At 39.5% G+C, this 22287-nt stretch overlaps 1 protein-coding gene across 3 annotated transcripts in view; it reads right to left on the minus strand.

Annotated features, from left to right (window-relative positions):
- ttn.2 (titin, tandem duplicate 2) overlaps positions 1-22287 on the minus strand; it is a 192346-nt gene that overhangs the window by 112496 nt on the left and 57563 nt on the right. For all 3 annotated transcript variants that reach the window (XM_084478397.1, XM_084478396.1, XM_084478398.1), the window contains 9 exons: positions 21616-21901; positions 21228-21411; positions 20981-21064; positions 20401-20668; positions 20219-20254; positions 16151-16222; positions 15769-15828; positions 15514-15591; positions 15231-15308 (listed from right to left, as the gene is read on the minus strand). In XM_084478397.1, coding sequence (XP_084334523.1) covers positions 15231-15308; positions 15514-15591; positions 15769-15828; positions 16151-16222; positions 20219-20254; positions 20401-20668; positions 20981-21064; positions 21228-21411; positions 21616-21901 — 1146 coding nt within the window. The remainder of the gene's footprint in view (positions 1-15230; positions 15309-15513; positions 15592-15768; positions 15829-16150; positions 16223-20218; positions 20255-20400; positions 20669-20980; positions 21065-21227; positions 21412-21615; positions 21902-22287) is intronic.

Below are 22287 nucleotides of genomic sequence, written 5' to 3' on the forward strand. Positions count from 1 at the left end.
TGGATGTCAGAAAAGGACACAAACTAGAGCGAAGGTGAATCCTTCATTGAAAGAGATATTTAAGTAAAACAACACAGATTTTTAACACCAGAAAGACATAGATCATCCCTGTAGTTTCACAAGCAAAATGAAATGGTGGTTATATAGAGTTATTAAGTATTGGGTTCAGTCAGACATTAGCAGAATCAGAATTGTAACGTGCCAATCAGAATTGGCACGTGTACAGTTTTGAGTTCTTTACCAATTTTGTGTACACATATTGCAGCATGTGTTGAGTTAAACAGAAGAGTGAAGACATAAAAGTTATTGCTCAATTAAAGAGGAGGACATAAAGATGCTGTGCTTGTAAGAAAGAAGTTGAATGTTAAATGGTCTGTGATCATTCTACCTGTCCCAGGAGGTGTCTTCTTCGGCATCACAGGTTTATCTTCATCACTCGGCGTCTTGGCTACTTCCTTAGCCTTTGACTCAGGCTTTGTCACTTCAACTTCAAAAAGATTAAAAGTGTTGTGTCCAACACAAGAGATAAGTAAGCGTTGTTTGATCGACACGTTGTTAGTAAACTATTGAAGGCAGCATGAATGTTATATTAAGAATACCTGTCTTGTTCTTTTCCAAAGAACTCATCTCAACAGGTTTTTTCTGTTCAGTGACTGGATGCTTAATCGTTTCCTCTGCAACTTGTACAGCATCTTGTGGTTTTCTCACTTCAAATACAAGTCACACATTGACAGCAGAAACAAACAGAAACTGAAAGCACTGCCATTTATTGAGGACCTGCAGCTATTGAACTACTGCATGGTGTCAAGTACCTGGTGGTTTCTCTTTCCTCTCTCCAGTCTCCTCTTTCACTGGGAGAAGAAGCTTTGTCTTTTCAACAGTTTGGCTTACATCTTGTGCTTCAAGATAGTAATAGTCAAGATTTAGATGTACTCAAGAATGATATTCTTTGAGAAATTCAGTTTACAATCACAAATCAGAAGACAAAACAACAAAATACATGAAAAAAATAGAACAGCAAAGGAGTACCTTGTTTGGAACTAACTGTCTTTGGCAGAGGTTCTTTATCTTGGGGAAATGTCTCCTCCTTCGTGGGCACTTGAAATAAAATCAAGAGGACCATGAGGACAAGAATGTACCCAGTGTGAAAAACATTCAGGTTAAATGATAACAATACTTAAGATGTTAATTTATTTTTCAGTTAGGGCTGCATTTTTTTCACTCCCGTCGAGGATAAAACACAGAAACTCATCAAACACCAAACATTCAAGCCAATTTGAGGAGGGGTGCTTGCAACAAGCAGCAAGATGAAAAGAAGACCGTTCCTTTTGAGTGAAGTAGTGTCAATGGGTGCTCTAAATAAAGTGGAATAACACACTTTGTGCCAAGAATGGGTGATATGAGATGGAAGAACAGCAGACAAGACGGTGGGAAGTCCTTAAAGGAGTGACGGGAGTACAGAAAGGTGCTCTGGTCAAACAATTGGTGACATTAAATGTTTTCCATCTATACCTTTGGAAGAAGCACCAACAGGACTTTTATTTTCTCCTTTCTTTCCCAAAGGAAATATTGTTTTTTTGTCTTCGTGTTTGCATATGGAATGAGCCCTTTGAAGAGGGACATCCCTGTGGACTTCTTCAAGCTCAGCTCCCAGAGAGGACCTTTGAGTCTTCATCCCAGATGGATATTTCTCTTCAGTCTTGGATTCATATTGCAAGTCCTGAACTTCTTTTTGTTCAGTGCTGATATCTGTTACTGATGCAACACTATCTATGAGAGGCTGGTTTTCACAAACAGTTATCTTATTAGTGATCTTTGTTTTCTTCAACGTCTTAAGAGAACCATCCAGGGAGACCTGACCTAACCCTATCTCTTGTTTTGATACAATATAATAAAGTATATCATCAGGAGCAACATTTATTTGTAAAGTATGGGATTTATCCCCTTCATCTTCATTTGTTATTTCCATAACAGGTGCCACTGAAACATTTCCTTTGAGTTCAGTTTTTGCCTTTTCAATAGGACTAACAATGCCAAATGTGTTTTCGACTCTTTCAGTCTTGGACTGGATTGTTTTAACTGGGAGATCTTTTAGTTTTGACAACTCCTGCTCTCTTTGTTTCAATAACTTCAATTTCATTGGAGAAATCTTCTCAACTTGATCAGATTGTCCCTGTGTTTTGGTCTGGTATTTTATAACTTTGGAATATTCTGGTTCTTTAGCAGTTTTGCCTTGTACAGTGGCTATCATTTTACCAGTTTGGTTGTTGACATTGGTTATAATTTTACCAGTCTGGTCTTCTATTGTGACAACTTTGGACTGAACACCTTCAAATATATTTTCTGGGATTTTGCTTAAATCCTGGTCTGGCATTTTTGTTGACTTTAACATCTTCAGAGAGACAACAGATACCTCCTGAACTTTGTCTTTTTTTGATTGGTCCAGGTCTGTTTCTTTCTGTTCAATAGGAGTGATAATGCCAAATGCATTTTGAACTTTCATGGTCTTGGACTGAATTGTTTCAACTGGGAACTCTTTAAACTGCTCACTCTTTTTTAGAGACTTGAGTTTCATTGGAGAAATGTACTCACCCGGAATAGGTCCTTTCTGTATTTTTGTCTGGACTTTAATGACTTTGACAGTTTGTAGTTTGTTACCAGTTTGGTCTTCTACAGTGGATGTAACATCAGTAGTTGGCTGTTCTACACTGCCTCTAATTTCACCAGTTTGGTCTTTTAAGGGGGGTATAACTTTACCAGTTCGGTCTTCCAAAATGGATATAACATTACCAGTTAGGTCTTCTGTAATGACAACTTTGGACTGAACTTCTTCCACTCTATGTTCTGGGATGTTGGCTAATTTGTGTTCCAATGTATTTGTTGACCTCACAGTGTCTACATAACCATCAGGTGACTCCAGAACTTCCTCTTGTTTTGATTCAATATTTTTAACGAGATGGTCAGGAGCAACATGTGTTTGTGAAGTATGGGATTTAGCTTCTTCCTCTTTCAGTAACAAATGTTTTACATCTGCTACTCCCGTGACAGGTGCTACTGAAATATTTCCTTTAAGTGGTTCCTGTACTGTTTCTGTTATTTCAATAGGAGTGGCAATGCCAAATATATTTTGAACTTTTACAGACTTGGACTGGATTGTTTGCACTGGGAACCCTTTTTGTTTGGATAATTGTTGCTCTCTTTGTTTTAGAGACTTTAATTTATTTTGAGAAATATCTTCAATATGAATAGGTTCTTTCTGTGGTTTTGTTTGGCCTTTTTCAATTTTTAGTTCTTTACCAGTTTGATCTTCTACAGCAAGTCTAACTTTGTCAGTTTGGTCCTCTATTGTCACAACTTTCGACTGAACCTCTCCAGCTGTATGTTCTGGGATGTTGGCTAACATCTGATCTGATGTCTTTGTGGAGCTTTTTATAGGACCATCATTTGACTCCTGAACTGCAGCTTGTTTTGATGCAATATTTTTTAAAAGATGGTCAGGAGCAACATGTATTTGTGGTGGATGGGATTGAGTTTCTTCCTCTTTCACTAACAAATGTTTTACATTTGTTGTTTCCATGACAGGTGTCACTGAAACTTTTCTTTCAAGTTGTTCAGTTTCCGCATTTTCAAAAGGACTGACAAGGCCAAAAATGTTTTGAACTTTTACAGTCTTGGACTGGGTTGTTTCCACTGGGAGATCTTTAAGTTTGGACAATTCTTGCTCTCTCTCTTTAAGAGACTTGAGTCTATTTGGAGAAATGTGCTCAATCTGATCAGATTGTCCCTGTAATTTTTTCTGGACTTTGATGACTTTGGCAGATTGTATTTCTTTACCAGTTTGGTCTTCTAATGTGGTTGTTACATCAGAGGTTGACTGTTCTACGCTGCCTCTAATTTCACCAGTTTGGTCTTTTAAGGGGGGTATAACTTTACCAGTTTGGTCTTCCAAAATGGATATAACATTACCAGTTAGGTCTTCTATAATGAAAACTTTGGACTGAACCTCTTCCACTCTATGTTCTGGGATGTTGGCTAGTTTCTGTTCTGATTTATTTGTGGACCTCACAGTTTCTACAGGACCATCAGGTGACTCTAGAACTTCCTCTTGTTTTGATTCGATATTTTTAACGAGATGGTCAGGAGCAACATGTGTTTGTGAAGTATGGGATTTAGCTTCTTCCTCTTTCACTAACAAATGTTTTACATCTGCTATTCCCATGACAGGTGCCACAGAATTATTTCCTTTAAGTGGTTCCTGTACTATTTCTGTTATTTCAATAGGAGTGACAATGCCAAATATATTTTGAACTTTTACTGACTTGGACTGGATTGTTTCCACTGGGAGCCCTTTTAGTTGGGATGATTGTTGCTCTCTTTGTTTTAGAGACTTTAATTTATTTTGAGAAATATCTTCAACCTGAATAGGTTCTTTCTGTGGTTTTGTCTTGACTTTTACAGTTTTGAGTTCTTTACTAATTTTGTCTTCTACAGCAAGTCTAAATTTGTCAATTCGGTCCTCTATTGTCACAACTTTGGACTGAACCTCTTCAGATGTATGTTCTGGGATGTTGGCTAACTTCTGATCTGGTTTCTTTGTGGAGATATGTACAGAACCATAATTTGACTCCTGAACTGCAGCTTGTTTTGATGCAATCTTTTTCAAAAGATGGTCAGGAGCAACATGTATTTGTGGTGGAGTTTCTTCCTCTTTCACTAACAAATGTTTTACATTTGTTGTTTCCATGACAGGTGTCACTGAAACTTTTCTTTCAAGTTGTTCAGTTTCCTCATTTTCAAAAGGACTGACAAGGCCAAAAATGTTTTGAACTTTTACAGTCTTGGACTGGGTTGTTTCCACTGGGAGATCTTTAAGTTTGGACAATTCTTGCTCTCTCTCTTTAAGAGACTTGAGTCTATTTGGAGAAATGTGCTCAATCTGATCAGATTGTCCCTGTAATTTTTTCTGGACTTTGATGACTTTGGCAGATTGTATTTCTTTACCAGTTTGGTCTTCTAATGTGGTTGTTACATCAGAGGTTGACTGTTCTACGCTGCCTCTAATTTCACCAGTTTGGTCTTTTAAGGGGGGTATAACTTTACCAGTTTGGTCTTCCAAAATGGATATAACATTACCAGTTAGGTCTTCTATAATGAAAACTTCGGACTGAACCTCTTCCACTCTACGTTCTGGGATGTTGGCTAATTTCTGTTCTGATTTATTTGTGGACCTCACCGTTTCTACAGGACCATCAGGTGACTCCAGAACTTCCTCTTGTTTTGATTCAATATCTTGAACGAGATGGTCAGGAGCAACATGTGTTTGTGAAGTATGGGATTTAGCTTCTTCCTCTTTCACTAACAAATGTTTTACATCTGCTATTCCCATGACAGGTGCCACAGAATTATTTCCTTTAAGTGGTTCCTGTACTATTTCTGTCATTTCAATAGGACTGATAATGGCAAATATATTTTGAACTTTTACTGACTTGGACTGGATTGTTTCCACTGGGAGCCCTTTTAGTTGGGATGATTGGTGCTCTCTTTGTTTTAGAGACTTTAATTTATTTTGAGAAATATCTTCAAACTGAATAGGTTCTTTCTGTGGTTTTGTCTGGACTTTTACAGTTTTGAGTTCTTCAATAATTTTGTCTTCTACAGCAAGTCTAACTTTGTCAGTTTGGTCCTCTATTGTCACAACTTTCGACTGAACCTCTCCAGCTGTATGTTCTGGGATGTTGGCTAACTTCTGATCTGGTTTCTTTGTGGAGATATGTACAGAACCATCATTTGACTCCTGAACTGCAGCTTGTTTTGATGCAATCTTTTTTAAAAGATGGTCAGGAGCAACATGTATTTGTGGTGGATGGGATTGAGTTTCTTCCTCTTTCACTAACAAATGTTTTAAATTTGTTGTTTCCATGACAGGTGTCACTGAAACTTTTCTTTCAACTTGTTCAGTTTCCGCATTTTCAAAAGGACTGATAAGGCCAAAAATGTTTTGAACTTTTACTGTCTTGGACTGGGTTGTTTCCACTGGGAGATCTTTAAGTTTGGACAATTCTTGCTCTCTCTCTTTAAGAGACTTGAGTCTATTTGGAGAAATGTGCTCAATCTGATCAGATTGTCCCTGTAGTTTTTTCTGGACTTTGATGACTTTGGCAGATTGTATTTCTTTACCAGTTTGGTCTTCTAATGTGGTTGTTACATCAGACGTTGGTTGTTCTACACTGCCTCTAATTTCACCAGTTTGGTCTTCTAAGGGGGGTATAACTTTACCAGTTCGGTCTTCCAAAATGGATATAACATTACCAGTTAGGTCTTCTATAATGAAAACTTCGGACTGAACCTCTTCCACTCTACGTTCTGGGATGTTGGCTAATTTCTGTTCTGATTTATTTGTGGACCTCACCGTTTCTACAGGACCATCAGGTGACTCCAGAACTTCCTCTTGTTTTGATTCAATATCTTGAACGAGATGGTCAGGAGCAACATGTGTTTGTGAAGTATGGGATTTAGCTTCTTCCTCTTTCACTAACAAATGTTTTACATCTGCTATTCCCATGACAGGTGCCACAGAATTATTTCCTTTAAGTGGTTCCTGTACTATTTCTGTCATTTCAATAGGACTGATAATGGCAAATATATTTTGAACTTTTACTGACTTGGACTGGATTGTTTCCACTGGGAGCCCTTTTAGTTGGGATGATTGGTGCTCTCTTTGTTTTAGAGACTTTAATTTATTTTGAGAAATATCTTCAAACTGAATAGGTTCTTTCTGTGGTTTTGTCTGGACTTTTACAGTTTTGAGTTCTTCAATAATTTTGTCTTCTACAGCAAGTCTAAATTTGTCAATTTGGTCCTCTATTGTCACAACTTTGGACTGAACCTCTTCAGATGTATGTTCTGGGATGTTGGCTAACTTCTGATCTGGTTTCTTTGTGGAGATATGTACAGAACCATCATTTGACTCCTGAACTGCAGCTTGTTTTGATGCAATCTTTTTTAAAAGATGGTCAGGAGCAACATGTATTTGTGGTGGATGGGATTGAGTTTCTTCCTCTTTCACTAGCAAATGTTTTACATTTGCAATTTCCATGACAGGTGTCACTGAAACTTTTCTTTCAAGTTGTTCAGTTTCCGCATTTTCAAAAGGACTGACAAGGCCAAAAATGTTTCGAACTTTTACAGTCTTGGACTGGGTTGTTTCCACTGGGAGATCTTTAAGTTTGGATAACTCTTGCTCTCTCTCTTTGAGAGACTTGAGTTTATTTGGAGAAATATGCTCAATCTGATCAGATTGTCCCTGTAGTTTTGTCTCGACTTTGATGACTTTGGCAGTTTGACCAGTTTGGTCTTCTAATGTGGATATTACATCAGAAGTTAGCTGTTCTACACTGCCATTATCTTCAATATCTTTAACAAGATGGTCAGGAGCAACATGTGTTTTTGAAGTATGGGATTGAGTTTCTTCCTCTTTCACTAACAAATGTTTTTTATTTGCAATTTCCATGACAGGTGTCACTGAAACTTTTCTTTCAAGTTGTTTCGTTTCTGCATTTTCAATAGGACGGATGAGGCCAAAAATGTTTTGAACTTTCACAGTCTTGGACTGGATTGTTTCCACTGGGAGATCTATAAGTTTGGACAACTCCAGCTCTCTCTGTGGAGATTTCAGTATATTTTGAGAAATGTCCTCAACCTTATCAGGTTCTTTCTGGGGTTTTATCAGGACTTTGACTTTGGCACTTTTAAGTTCTTCAACAGTTTGGTTTTCTACACTGGTTGTTACATCAGAAGGTTGCTGTTCTACACTGGGTTTAAGCTCACCAATTTGGCTTTCTATGCTTGGTCTAACCTGAGACTTTTGATCTGAAACTGGTCCAGCTTTGTCAGTGTTGTTATCTGCACTAGTTGTAGTTGTATGAGTTAGTTCTACACTGGGTCTAAATTCAGATAGTTGGTTTTCTACACTGGGTATAAATTGACTCGTTTTAGTTTCCATCTTGGACTGGATTGTTTCCACTGGGAAATCATTTAGTTTTGACAACTCTTGCTCTCTCTGTTTAAGAGATCTCCATTTCTTTGGAGAAACGTCCTCAACGTGATCAGGTTCTTCTTGTGGTTTTGTCTGGAGTTTTATAACTTTGGCAGTTTTTAGCTCTTCATTAGTTTGGCATTGTACAGTAATGTTGCTAGTTTGGCTTTCAACACTAGTTGTAGCTTTACTAGCTTGGTCTACACTGGGTTTAGCTACAGGAGTTATCTCTTCACTGGGTATATGTTCAGATTGCTGGTCTTCTACATTTGGTCTAATTTTTCTAATTTGGTCTAAATCAGTATTAGTTTCTGTCTTGGCCTGTATGTTCTCAACCTCATCAGGTTTTTTCTGTGTTTTTGTCTGGACTTTGATAACTTTGAAAGGTTTTAGTTGTATACCAGTGGGCATAACATTGGATGTTTGGTCTTCTAGGCAGGATCTAACTATACCCTTTTTGTCTTCTACACTAGATTTTATTTTACAAGATTTTTCTGCACTGGGTCTAATTATACCAGTTTTATCTAGTATACTTTGTATTTTGTCAGTTTGGTCTTCTATAGTGAGAGATTTGGAACGTACCTCTTCAACTGTATTTTGTGTGATGTTGGGTAATTTCTGATCTGACTTATTTATAGACCTCACAATTTTGACAGAACCACCAGTTGACTGTTGAAATATCTCTTGTTTTGTATGGGATTCAGCTTCGTTCTCTTTCACTAAAACATTTTCTATATTTGGTATTTCCATGACAGGTGCCTCTGAAAGTTTTCTGTCAAGTTGTTTCTGCCCTGTTTCTGTATTTTTATTGGGAGTGATAAGGCCAAATACGTTTTGAACATTCATGGTATTGGACTGGATTTTTTCCACTGGGAACTCCTTCAGTTTTGACAACTCTCGCTCTCCCTGTTTTACAGACGTGAGTTTCTCAGGATATTGGTCTTCAACCTGATCGGGTCCTTTTTGTGGATTTATCTGGATTTTCAAAACTTTGGCAGTTTTTAGTTCTTTACCAATTTGGTACTCAACAGTTGGTCTATCATCAGTTTGATGCTCTAAACTGCTTGTTGTAGCAGTTTGGGCTTCTACAATCGGTCTTAGTGTGGAAGTTTGATATTTTATAGTGTTTCTAAATTCAGAGGTTTGCAGTTCTACACTAGGTTTAGTCGCTCCAACTTGGCTTTCTGCCCCTGGTCTGACATGAGAAGTTTGGTCTACAGCCGGTCTGACATTGCAAGTATGGTCATCTGTACTGCTTGCAGTTTTACTAGTTTGGCCTACACTGGGTCTAAATTCAGGAGTGTGGTCTACACAGGGTCGTATTTCAGATGCTTGCTCTACATCGGGTCTAATTGGGTCTTGACCAGTTTTACTTTCGCTCTTAGACAGGATTGTTTCCACTGGGAACTCTTTTTGTTTTGATAATTCTTGTTCTCTCTGTTTTAGAGAATTGAGTTTCTTTGGAGAAATGTCCTCAACATGTTGAGGAAATTTGATACCTTTGGCTGTTTTAAACAGGTTTTTATCATGTTGGCCTTCTACATTGCTTGTATCAATAAATGTTTTCTGTTCTGCACTGGGTCTAATTGTTCCAGTTTGGTTTTCTACATTGGTTCTAAATTCAGATGTTTGCTGTTCAGTACTGGGTTTACTCTCACTAATTTGCCCTTCTATTCTTGGTCTAGCTTGAGAAATTTGGGGTCTATTTGGAGTGATGTCCTCAATCTGATCACTGTCTTTCTGTTCTTTTGTCTCGACTGTTGTCGTTTTTGGTTCTTTACCAGTTTCATCTTCTGTGGTAAGTCTATCTGCATCAGTTTGGTCTAATAAAGTTGCCACTTTGGACCTTGTCTCTTCAACTATATTTTCTGGGATGTCCGCAAACTCCTGCTCTGATTTCTCGGAAGACCTCAACATTTTTAAAGGAAAACCAGTTGACTCCTGAGTCTCCTCTTGTCTTGATAAAATAGGTTTGACTATATGATCAGCAGCACCGTGCCTTTTTTGAAAGCCTATTTTTGTCGGTTCTTGTTCCATCATAGTGTATTTAGTTTTATCTTGCAAATAAGTTTTCTTTGTAAGTAAGCTGTAATTTAGTTTTTTTTCATCGTTGCAATCCACAATACCCTTGTTAAAATATTGTTTGGTGGTAACTTCTATTTGAGATGTTTCTTGAGGGATGACCTCAGCCCTTGAATCTACTACTGCAGTCTCTTTACTTTTGCTTGATCTCTGACCTTTCATTGTTTGGGTTTTGTCTGTCAGTGGAATAAAGGCCTCCTGAATGCTGTCTCGGATGGTTTCCTTAGGTCGATAACTACCTGGAGAATCAATTTGCTTTGCTTCCTCTCCACCTTTCTGAACTTCTTTTACTACATGGAAAACCTTTCTCTTACTCCTAATGTTAACTCCATTGTCACCTTCAACAGATGTTTGTGGTGAAGATGAAATGTCCACCTGCGGTAATGTTATCTCAGTAATGAGCTGCTCCTCATAAGAGACATTGACATGTTCTTTCACCAGATCCTCATTTTCTTGCATCTCCTCCTCTGTAGAGGCTTCATCCGCCACATAAAAAACCTCCTGGATCTTCTGAGCTTTCCTCTGGTTTTCTCTCTTGGTTTCTTGGAGTTTAAGATTCAAGAGAAAGCACCATGGTTCGGTACCAAGAGATTAGAACAGAACAAGACAAATATGAACACAAGGTTAATAGAAACAAAACAGAATAAGAGAAGTGGGAGGAGGGAAGACAGCCTCCTACTGGCATGTTCTAATGTGATGTACCTCTTGCAGCTTCTTCTCTTGGTTTCTGCACAAGCTCCTGAGCAGCTTTCACTGGGACCTTCTCAGCTTCAGCTTCTTTAAAGAATACTCATGTTCAATACAGTGAATAGTTAAAAGATGAGAGCTTCTCAAGTCAACATGCATACACAGTAGACAAACATTAAAACAGACATATATAATAATCCCAAAATAAAGTAGTTAAAAAGTGGAACACAAAGAGCAGATGATACCTGAATACTGAAAAAGGTAAATGGTGGGGGATGAAGATAAGAAGGGCATGGAATATTCTTTGTACCTCTAGAAGACACTTCAGTCGCAAATATTTTCTTCCTTTCTTCTGCGTTTGAAGTCAATGGTTTTGTTTCAACTGTTACTTTGAACAGCTGAGCCTCTGCCTGCGGTAAGATCTGAAGAGAGACTTCATCACCCTGGCCTTCAAATCCAGTGGACTCCACCAGATCTTCTTCCATTTTTGATTTCCCTTTTGTGGTGAAAGTTACCTCATCTTCTCGAACCATTTGTGCCGTGACAACTCCAAGCTCAGTCCCGGTGGCCTTGGGCTGGGTATCTGCCACCAACTCTTGTGTTATTAGGGTGTTCTTCACAGTTCCTTCAGTAGTTCTAGTCTTCATTGGGGATGTCACCGCGGATGTGTCTACAAGATGTGTCTCAACATTAACCTCTGCTGACCCTCTCCTCTGACCGGTACTTATTAATACATCCAATAACTTGCCCTTCTTTATATATTCCTCTGATGGACCTTGTTCCACCACAGTCATCCCTTGTGTTCCAGATACTCTAGTTACTGCATCTCTGACTATGATCTGCTCCACTTCTGTCTTGTCAACAGATTTTTGTTGAGCTGTAACCTTTTCCTGATTTTTTTCATCTTTAATGTTAATTAGTTCCTGCCTTATTCTACCGTGTGCAGTATCTACTCTAATGTCTACCCTCTGAGGAGGTTCAGGTCTAATTTTGGTCTCTGTTGGGATACAAAAGCCTTCCTTTTGTGTTTCCTGGAGTACATCTCGTTCAGTAGGAAAATTTCCTATTAAGGTGATGTCTTTTCTCTCATCTATGATGGCTTTAGTGATAAATTCAACCTTCCTGACAAAAACACCTTCATCAAGTAGAGATTTGTCTGCGATTGCTTTACCACTCACAGTGAAAGCTTGTTTCTTTGCTTCACATTTATCCATGACAGCTTCTGTTTTGGTGTTTATTTGACGTTTAATTGACCTTGTGTCTCTAGTCTTCGATAAATCAGAGGAGGTCTCATCTCTGGAGATAACCAATTGATCAGGTTCATTCGGCTTTTGGAGTCTATCTAAAATGTCCATCTGTGTTAAAGATATGTCAGTAATGTGCTGCTGCTCCTCATAAGAAACATGGGCGTGTTCTTCCACTTGCTCCTCATGTTCTCGCAGATCCTCTGACGAAGAGGTTTCGTGTGTCACCAAATAAGCCCCCTGGATCTTCGGAGCTTCAGTCTGAGTTTCTATCTTCAACAGACTGCTGGTTTCTTGGAGGTCAAGATTTAAGAGAAGGCACCATCGGTCGGTACCAAGAGATTAGAACAAAACAAGACAAATTCTGAGTTAATGACAAAACACGTTGGAGTGAAACTCTGGACAACAATCATCTCAGTATGGAGGCATTTGACCATGCACATTTTAAGATGGTTAGTACCTTTCTTATGTAGAGGTGCTTTTTGCTTATTCTCGAGCTCAGGCAAAATCTTTTCAGTCTTCTTATCTTCTGGTTCTTTAAAGAATTTACAGTTTTTACCCCAAGGTGCATGGTAGACAACAAACATAAAATATTACATTATTTGACAATCAAAATAGTTGACAGCCCATTTATCGAATGCTATTTAAAAAAACGTTCAATCCGTGGACTCAAGAATATTGGACAACTGCCCATGTTGGACATATAAAGCTGCTAATAAAGACAGATAAGAGGTGAGTTGTGACTCAGATGTACCTTTTGGAGTGGCCCCCTTTACTTCTCTTTGAGGCTTTGACTGAGGAATCTCCTCTGCCTCTTTAACCAGGATCTTATGAGGAGTGGCAGTTGGTTTTTCTGCAATCTTGTATGACTCTTTGTCCCTTCCAGGAACCTTCTGCTTCTCTGCCTTCTTAGTGTCACCCACCTTCTCAGGTAGCTCCACTTCAGAAATCACTGCCTTCTCAGGTTCCTCTGGTCTCCACTCTGTAACCTTCTTTTCCAGTGTTTTTTCTGGAGTTTTTGCAGGTGTTTTTTCAACTGCTTTCTTCGGCCGCCTCTCTAGGGAATCCTGTATCTTCTCATCTACAATAACCAGAGCTTCCTCCGACACCCTCTGGGGTTCAGGTGCTCTGTCAGCCACCTCTATATGTTTTGGTTCAGGCTTCTCCACTTTAAGAGGGTAAATACAGAAAACACAAAAACATTAAAAATGACCAAGATTGGAAAGAGATAGAAACAGACATCATGACACTCTGCAAGGCCGAAGTTCTTGAACCAGTGGATGTTTGCAAAAAAGTGTTACTTTCATAAGAGGTTCTCCTTCTGGAGGAGCAATGGCTCTTGTTTCCTGGGTGCCTTAAGAGCCACTGGGTTTTTATTTTCCTCCACAGAAACTTTGAAAACTTTGAAAAGTTAAAGACGTGTAAGTCACACTCTAGCGAGTGCAAAAAAGGTTAAATATGGAGAGACAAGACAAGTGATACAAGTGGGCCAGCCCTCTGAATCACTTCACCATATACACCAAACAGTAGACAGGTTAGGAAGTATGGACCACATCTCAGACATTCAAGAATAAGAATAAGAATAGAAGAATAAGAGAGAAAATGTAGGTTTAGAATGACTAGGCCTTGATGGTATGTTACCTTTGTTAGCCACAGGTTTCTTCTGTACATCTCTGTCCACCGTTTGAGGGATGGTAGTTGGTGGTTCAGGACTAACAACCATCTTCTTTGTTGGTGCTTCTGGTATTTTAAAAGAACATGCAGGATTCAGATATGTGTGGTAGAAGAAGAAGATGAGTAAATGCAGAATCAATGAAGAAGAACAAATCTTGGCAGTTATCTTTCAGATCAAATTAAACCTAAAATAAAAAAATATCCTAAAATGAACTTAACTCAAAGCTTAATATTTAGTTAAACATTTGTCAAGAGGGGTTAACAGGTTTTTAAGAGTACCATCAAAATAACCAATGTTGGTGGCTTAGTCTAAGAGTCAGTCTGGCAGAATAAGAAATGGAATGAAGGGTTAAGATTAAATGCTTGAGCCATGTATGCAGAGCCTGTATACCTGTCTTTGGGGTCTCCTTTGGAGCCACTTCACTTGTGGGTTCTGGTTTTGAATGCTCTGGTTTGGCTGTTTTGTTAGTATGAGTCTGTTTAATGGCTGGTTTGGGCTTGGATACTGGTTCCCTCACTGGCTCCTGAACTTCTTCTGGCTTACAAGGACCTGGTTGTGGTTTAGCTGTAGGATCGGGTCTTTGACCCTCCATTTCTGGCTTGATAACTACTGGCTTCACCTCTTTCGGCTCTGGTTTTGCAGCCTTAGCTTTCTGGATTTCTTCAGGGACTTCGGGGAGCAAGAAACACATCAAATAAGATGTGTGTGGAGGCAGTTGAAAAGGTTGTTAGTAATGCAGTTTAAGACAGTTCGCAGACAGAAGCCGTAAAAACAACAACATCAACCACGTTATACATAAAGCTATGAATTTAAAGTCTTAAAGGTGCTAAGTGTGCACACCAATTATAATGCAAATACCTGATGGTTGAGTCACTTGCTTCCTGATAGGAGCCTTGGATTCTGGCTCAGGTTCTGTCTTTTCAGCCAGTTTAGCTAGAGGTTTCTCTTTTGGCTTAATTTCAGGTTCTGCTATAGGCTCAGCTTTAGTTTCTTCTTTAGGTTTAAGCTTGGCCTTAGGTTCATGTTTGGTTTCTTCTTTAGGTTTAAGCTTTGCCTCAGGCCTAGTTTCCTCTTTAGGTTGAAGCTTGTCCTCAGGTTTGGGTTGAATTATAGGCTTGGCTTGAGGTTCTTTAGAAGTAGGTTTGGCCTCAGGTTCTGGTCTAACTTGAGGCTTTGCTTGAGGCTCTGCTGGAACCTGAAGCTTGGGTTCATCTTCAAGTAACACAAACAGCATCATTAGCTGATACATTATCCATAGGTTTAGCTAAATCATCCAAGAAATGCTCAAGATGAAGGCTTTTTAAATCTTAAGAGTAACAGAACAGACAGTTTCAAGAGTATATTCAAAGAGTGACACATGTATGCACATTAACAATAACATCTGAACTCACATATAATCCACATTTGGCAGCAGTAGGACATACATAACAAATGCTGTTGAAAGTGAGAAGACACAAGCAAGACGCTAGTGAAAATAAGGGTTAGATGATTCAATGAGGAAAGGTACCTTTTGTTGGCACCTCCTGTGGTTTCCCTGCAGGGGGGGAGGGAGCTGGCACAGCCTTCTTCACCTCTGCTGCTTTTTCTTTTTTTAAGACAAATCACATCAGCACGGAGATATTTCACACAAAAAATGAAATATTCACACCAGGTCAAGTAAAGGATAAGGACAAAGTGAAATGTACCCTAAACAACGCAATGTGCCAAAAGGAAAGAAAAACAAGTTTGGGAAAAGAATAAAATAATATTGTAAATTAAAGATTAAAGAATGGTGTGTTTAGCGCCTCTACCTTTGGGAGAAGTCTGTTTCTTTTCTGGAAGTGAAACTGCCAAAATGTTCTCCTCTACTGGCTTTTTGGCTACAAGTACTTAAAAAAACAAGTAAAGTTCAGTTTATATAATGTAATAACATCAACTAAAATACATACATGACATAGAGAGAGAGATGAAGACATTTGAATGGTGAATAAGAGAAATAAACATGACTGTAGCGTCTTTATGTAAGGGGTGGATGACTAGTGACCACCGCAGGGTTCTGGAGGTACCTTTGGGTGGGGAAGGCTCCTTTGCAGCTGCAGCTGGTTCCTCCTCTGGCTTCTTGGCAACTTTCGGAACATAAAGACACTGACCGCATTAGCCAGGCACTCTAGTGCACAGATTTGCCTCATGCATTTGCACATACAGGAAGACTCAACACATAAAGTCAAATAGACTAGAGAAGCTAGCAGGACTGATAGTCATGATTGAAACATTGAGAATAAGTAGTTAATGATGGACACAAAAAGAGGAAGATAAGAGTATTGACACAACACAAGACGGCGCTGTTAGTAAAGCACCAAATGGTCAAATAGCAAAGGACGGGAAAGGTTATAGATTGTGATGTGAGACATTTTGCCAATACAAAGCAGCAACCAGTACTTTGTTCACCTTTTTCTGGAACCTTCTCTCTCATTCCTACTTGCTTGGCATCAACCGTTTCCTCAACCGCAAGCCTGGAAACTGGTGGGGTAACAGACACACATTCAGAATTGGACAATACATAACCCAACATAAACCAGAAACAACTAAAGGAGACACATGGGCATATATCAAGAGAGCCATGGAGTAGGGTCAAAGAACGGCTCAAACACACAGACGTTTAAACAAGACATATATAGGTGTTATTTGTGGGGGTTTTTTATGCCTATTTACATGTTATTTGTGGCCTGCCTGGCAGTTAGAATTGGGAAGATACCTTGAGCTGTGGACTTTTTTTGGGATACTTCTGTCCAGCTTTCATATTCAACTGAAGGAGTCAGAATCACACCAAACAGACAATGTGACAAAGGAGCATGGAGAATGCACATTTTACCACGTTAAAGAGTGTGGTCATTAGCAGTAACAAGTTGGATAGCATAACAGAGGGATTTGGTGTTTAAACAAGCCCAGAAGAGAAGATCAGAGGATTCAGTGAAGAGGTTAGTCGACATGAAGAAAGACAACATTCATCAAAATACTGAACATACATGTAATACTACGACTGAACAGGTACTACTAAAGAGTAGACAGGTGATGTTATTGATGAGACAGGTAAACGTACAGAGTAGACCGGTAATGGGTTAGGGTAAGTGGTGTGATGATTTTTAAAAGCAGATTTGGAAAACAATCTTGATGGAGATATATATTGACTAGACCAAAACAAATAAATACAATTAATGCTAAAGATTGCTTAAATATTTGAAACTTATTGACTCTTAGACATGTGATTGTAAAGGTTTGAGTGTCCAAGTCTGAGTGATAAAGGATATGATGAACATGAAGAGACAAGGTACCTCTCTGCTCCATCTCTACCTCCTCTTCATAGTGATAGGAAAGCTCCGCAGAGACTAAGAAAGACAAATCATATCGATTTATTGATTTAATATTGTATTATCTATTAATATGATATGTATTATTATGTTTTGTGATAGATGAATAGGTAAACATCTGAACTGAGCGACTGTGGAACATCTTAGCAAAAGTAAGCTGTTCCACAGTCTGGCAAAACCAGGTTAGTTAATTTAATGAGTTATTGGAATATTTTAAAACATCTACCTCTCTCTTCCATTTTCTCTTCATAATGATAGAACTCTGAAGATTCTTTAAGACAGAAAGATAGGTTGACTTTGTTATTTAAATAACAGACTAGACTTTGACAACGAATGTTGTTTGAGTCAACCAACATCAGTATATAATTTAAAAAAATGATAGGGAAGCAGATTCTGCTGTTAGAAAACAAAGTAAATTTAACCACAATAATTTCTAAATTAACCACAAAAATACATTTGACAACTCTTCCCTCTGCCTGTCTTACCTTGAATAGCAACTGATGTCGGTAGTTCAGGCCTCTGTACTGAGGAGTCGGGCATATCTACAGGATAGCCAACATTTATACTCATGTTAGATATATTACCTTTTTATTACCTTGATGAGTTCTGAACAGAACAATTTTCAATTGTGTAAATACCTCATGTTAAAGGAAAATTCTGGATTTGTTAACCTGGAGCCTATTTTCCGATCATTTTGAGTACAAGAGACTATTTTGGAGATTGGTCAAGTATTAGTATAAATGGTCAGGAAATAGAGGTTGATAAAGAGTACAAATAATTCAGATCCATTATTATTATTAAACAGCGCCTGTATTGCCTTAGGGAGCTGGCCAAGTTTAATGTGGACAAGACCCTGATGACCCTTTTCTATAGGTCCTTTGTTGAGTCAGTTGTCACCTTCTCCTTAATCTGCTGGTATGGGTCTATTACCGTAAAACAAAAAACTCCCTTTCTAAGATAATTAAGGTGAGCAGCCGTATCACAGGTTCTAAGCAGAAAGGTCTGGAGGAACTTTATCAGAAGCAGATGCTAAAAAGGGTTGAATCTATCCTGTCAAATAGCTCTCATCCCTTACAGGCTGAATTTCAGATGTTGCCATCCATCACGCTTTAAACTCCCACAATTCAAAACCAACAGATATCAACACTCTTTTGTTAGATAACACCCCCCCCCCAACTCACACTTTTGGATATGGTGAGCCTTGGCCCCCTGCCTTTTTTATTTTTTATATTGACTATTTATTGATTGTTTAGTGTTTTTATTGTGTGTGTGTGTGTGTGATTGTGTGTGATTTGTATACTATCTGCTGCACAACAAATTGCCCCAGTGGGGGACAATAAAGTATTTTGAACTTGAACTTGAACTATTAAGCGAGAATGCTGCAGCCGTAATCCGCAGAACCCAAATCCTTTGGGGCAATAGTACCTGTCAATGTAAGACCTTTGGAAAGTGCTTGTTTTTGCCACTGAAAGTGTCAGGATTCTCCTATGGACTCTTGTTTTTGTCTCCCCCTACCTGCTGGACTGTGAACACCCATGTCCTTATTTGGGCAACTTCCTGCCTTTGTTGGTTTCCCTTCATTTTCTCTGTTCACCTGTTTCTCATTTTGTTTTGATTTGGAGAGTATTTAAACACTGCCCTTTCTGTTAACTTTGTCCGATCGTCACGTTATGTCCTGTTTGTTACCTGACTGCCACGTGAGCTCTTTAAAGAGAATCTATCGTTTACTATTCTTCCCGGTTTTGACCCCGCCTGTTTTTGGACTAAGTCTTCTGCCCATCGGTTTTTTTATCTCTCGCCTGTACCTGTCCGTCTGCTACAGTCTGCCTGCCTGCCCGTTTACGAACTCTGCCTGTACCTGGGATCTGACTTGCCTGCTGGACTGTTTGTAAATAAATCCTTTTTCTGCAATTGATTCCCGTTTTGAGTCGTGACAGAAAGGCTCAGTATATTATATTTGACCAAAATTATCTGAAAATAGGCTCCAGGTTGAAAAATCCAGAATTATCCTTACCCTAACTCCCCATTAAAGTGTGGAGGGTTTGGTTAAGAAATACTCACCGATAGGAACTCTTGCTAATTCAATTTCTGTAAAAAGGAGAAGATTATATTTGCTGTAAGTGGTTGGAACAACACTGAACAGAGATACAAAGGGCCTGACAGGGGAACTGTACCTTTGCCTGATAAATAAAGCTCAGCTGTGCTCTTAGCCTCTCCTCGGGGCTCCAACCTCACAATCACTGAGTAAACTCCTAGATGGGATCAACATTTCAACATCTTAAAAACACGAAAGAATCCAGAGAAGAGGTGCTTCTGGGAGATGGCGGCGTGCTACACACCTTGGTCTTCGATGGCCACATTTCTGATAACCATGAAATGTCTTCTGCCTTCGCTTGTGAAGTTGTACTTGGGACTTTCTTTGAGTTCCCAGGTGTCTTTGTACCACGACACGATCGCATTGTCAAAGGAGACTTCACACTCAAAGGTGGCCGCCTGCCGCTCGTTGACCTCAATGTTGTGGATACGTTTGGTGAAATGAATTTGTTCAGCTAGAACAGATAAACATGTGAATGATAAGTGTTTCAGAAGAACATTTATGAAGGGGTTGAAAGCAGGGGTGAGGTCTTGTTGAGAACACTGGATGAGTGGTTAGAATGGAATGTGGATGCTGTGAGTTCACGATTATCAAGAGTTGCGATGAATGCAATTAAAAAAGGTCTGAGGACAAAGAAATACGAGCGGATCTTCAAGAAGATTTAAAAGAAGGTTAAGATAAATGAGTCCAGGAATTAAAAGACATAAGACATCCTCCATCTTCGCTGTTAGAGTTGATGTTTGTGTGAGTGGTTGAAGAGGTTAATAAAAGGAAAGTGGAAAATCAACTACTTCTAGAAGAGTTTAGGATATGTTCCAGTGTACAAACCTTCCACCCACAGTTCAGCTGTGGACTCAAGGTTTTGGTATCTGCAGGAGTATTGTCCCTGGTCTTCTGGCTTCAGCTCTTCAATCACAAGCTTCTGAATCTTGTGCTTCACCTCAGAGGTGAACCTGCCCTTCACATCTAACTGCTTTCCATTCTTAAACCACTGAGTTTTCACGTTAGGGACAGACAACTGACACATCAGAGTACAGGACTGGCCTTCCTTACCCGATACGTCCTGCAGGTGCTTCTCAATCTCCACCTCTGCAAAACACAAACAAGAAATCTGTTACTTGTCACTAGACTACCAGTTTTGCTGCCAATCTAGTGCAGATTACTAAATGAATAAGACCTCATCATTCATATTTCCATCTCTTTGAATGTGTTGATGTAAGGATTTATTCTCTTACCCATAACGGTGAGCTTGGCGCTGGAGATATGTGGACCACACACCACCCGGTAGTTGCCTTGGTCTCTGGCCTGACAGTCCTTGATCTTCAGAAGGTGGCGGTTACCACTGATGCTGATGCCATACTTTTCACTGTTGTCCAGTTTCTGGGTGCCCTTATACCAAGACAGGGTGATCTCAGGGTAGTTGATGGTGACCTGGCACTCAAACAGAGCCTCCTTGTTGATGAAGGTAGACTGGTCACAAATGTCTTTCACCACCGTCACGGGCTGAAGGGCAGAACAAACACCAGGGAGAGTCAGGAGATAGTTATGTTACTGTTGTTATGTTATAACTGGACCGTTGGAGTTGTGTTACTATTGATAGGTTATAACCTGGGTTAGTTGGAGCTGTGCTGCTACTCCTTTGTCATAATCTGACAGTTAGTTGGAGTTCTGTGACTATTGCTGTTATAAGTGGACAGTTAGTTAAAGTTGTGTTATTTCTTTATGTTATGACTAGAAAGTTAGTTAGAGATGTGTTACTATTGCTATATTATGAGTGGACTGTGTGGAATGTCCAGGAGGGAGGAGATCAACCACCTCGGTGCGTTCCATCCTCTTCTGCAGGTCAGCCACCAGCTTAGCCATGTCCTCATCAGACTCTCTGTCTCCTCGCTCAATTTCCTGGTGCAAACAAACACAGCCATGCCATGTTGAAGTATATATGCAACCAGTACCCCAGAACATCTGGGCTGACCATCGATGTAGACCATCTGGTTCAACTTGCATATCCATACTGTATATTTAATAAGTATGTAAATACATTATGCATAATGCTTATTCTTACCGGTCTTCCACTTTCCTCAGCCTTCTCCTTCTTGAGCTGCTCAATGGCTTGGAGCAGTCCCCTGTAGTCGGTGATGCCATACATACGTGCATACTTCTCATACTCTTTAGGGTCTACATTCCTCAACAACTCAACAATATCAATGTCCTTCTCCTCCTGTGGGCTCTTCTGCTTTGAGGGAGTCCTAGAGAACATTAACAAAGTGTTATAAATAAAGATTTCGCAGAACAGTGAGACAATGAGAAAGGTTAGGACAAATGAGCCATACTGGCTCGCCAACTGGGCGCCAATGGCTCAGGAAGCTCACCTGGAGGGTTGCCGGTTCGGTCTTAGAGAGCTAACCCCTCATCAAACAACATGTGACATGCCAAAGAGACTATGAACTTACTTTTTCAGTTTGGCTCTGAGGTCTCCTTCTAATCCTGTTGTCTCCTTCTTCTCCTCCACATGCATGTCTGTACTGCATTCAATCTCTCCATGTTTGCTGGAGGCCACACATCTGTACTGGCCAGAGTCAGACTTGGTCACTTCTCTGATCTCCAGCTTGGCCTCCTGCCCTTTGTGCTCCACAGAGATACGACCACCAGGGGTGATCTGCCTCCACTTCCCCTTCATCCATTTCACATTGGGAATGGGATCACCTCCAACCTTGGCGATAAAGGTAGCAGTGCCCTCTGCAAAAAGAAACAGGTGTTTAAATCGGGGAAAGGTTAAAAGATTAGTAATTGGTCATGAGGTATATTTGTATGGACATGTATTACAAGAACAGTCTCAAAGGGCTTCACAGGCTGGACTTGAACACCAATCAAACCCAAACCCCTCATAGGGAGTTTACTATAGAGGTTATTCGCACGCCCCTTTTTACGTCGCCGCGGCCATTTTGTTGACATGACACTGATTGAGAGTGAGTTGTCTGAACTGAGTGAAGTGAGCTGTCGTTCTGAGTTATCAATATTATGGTTTCGTTTGCAGGTTATCAAATGGAAACCATCCATCGTAACGTTACAACTTACTCCCTGAGATAAAATAATGTATAGACTATGTGAGCTAGACCGATCAA

The sequence above is a fragment of the Micromesistius poutassou genome (genome assembly GCF_964030765.1).
Source record: "Micromesistius poutassou genome assembly, chromosome: 14".
Lineage (NCBI taxonomy): Eukaryota > Metazoa > Chordata > Actinopteri > Gadiformes > Gadidae > Micromesistius > Micromesistius poutassou.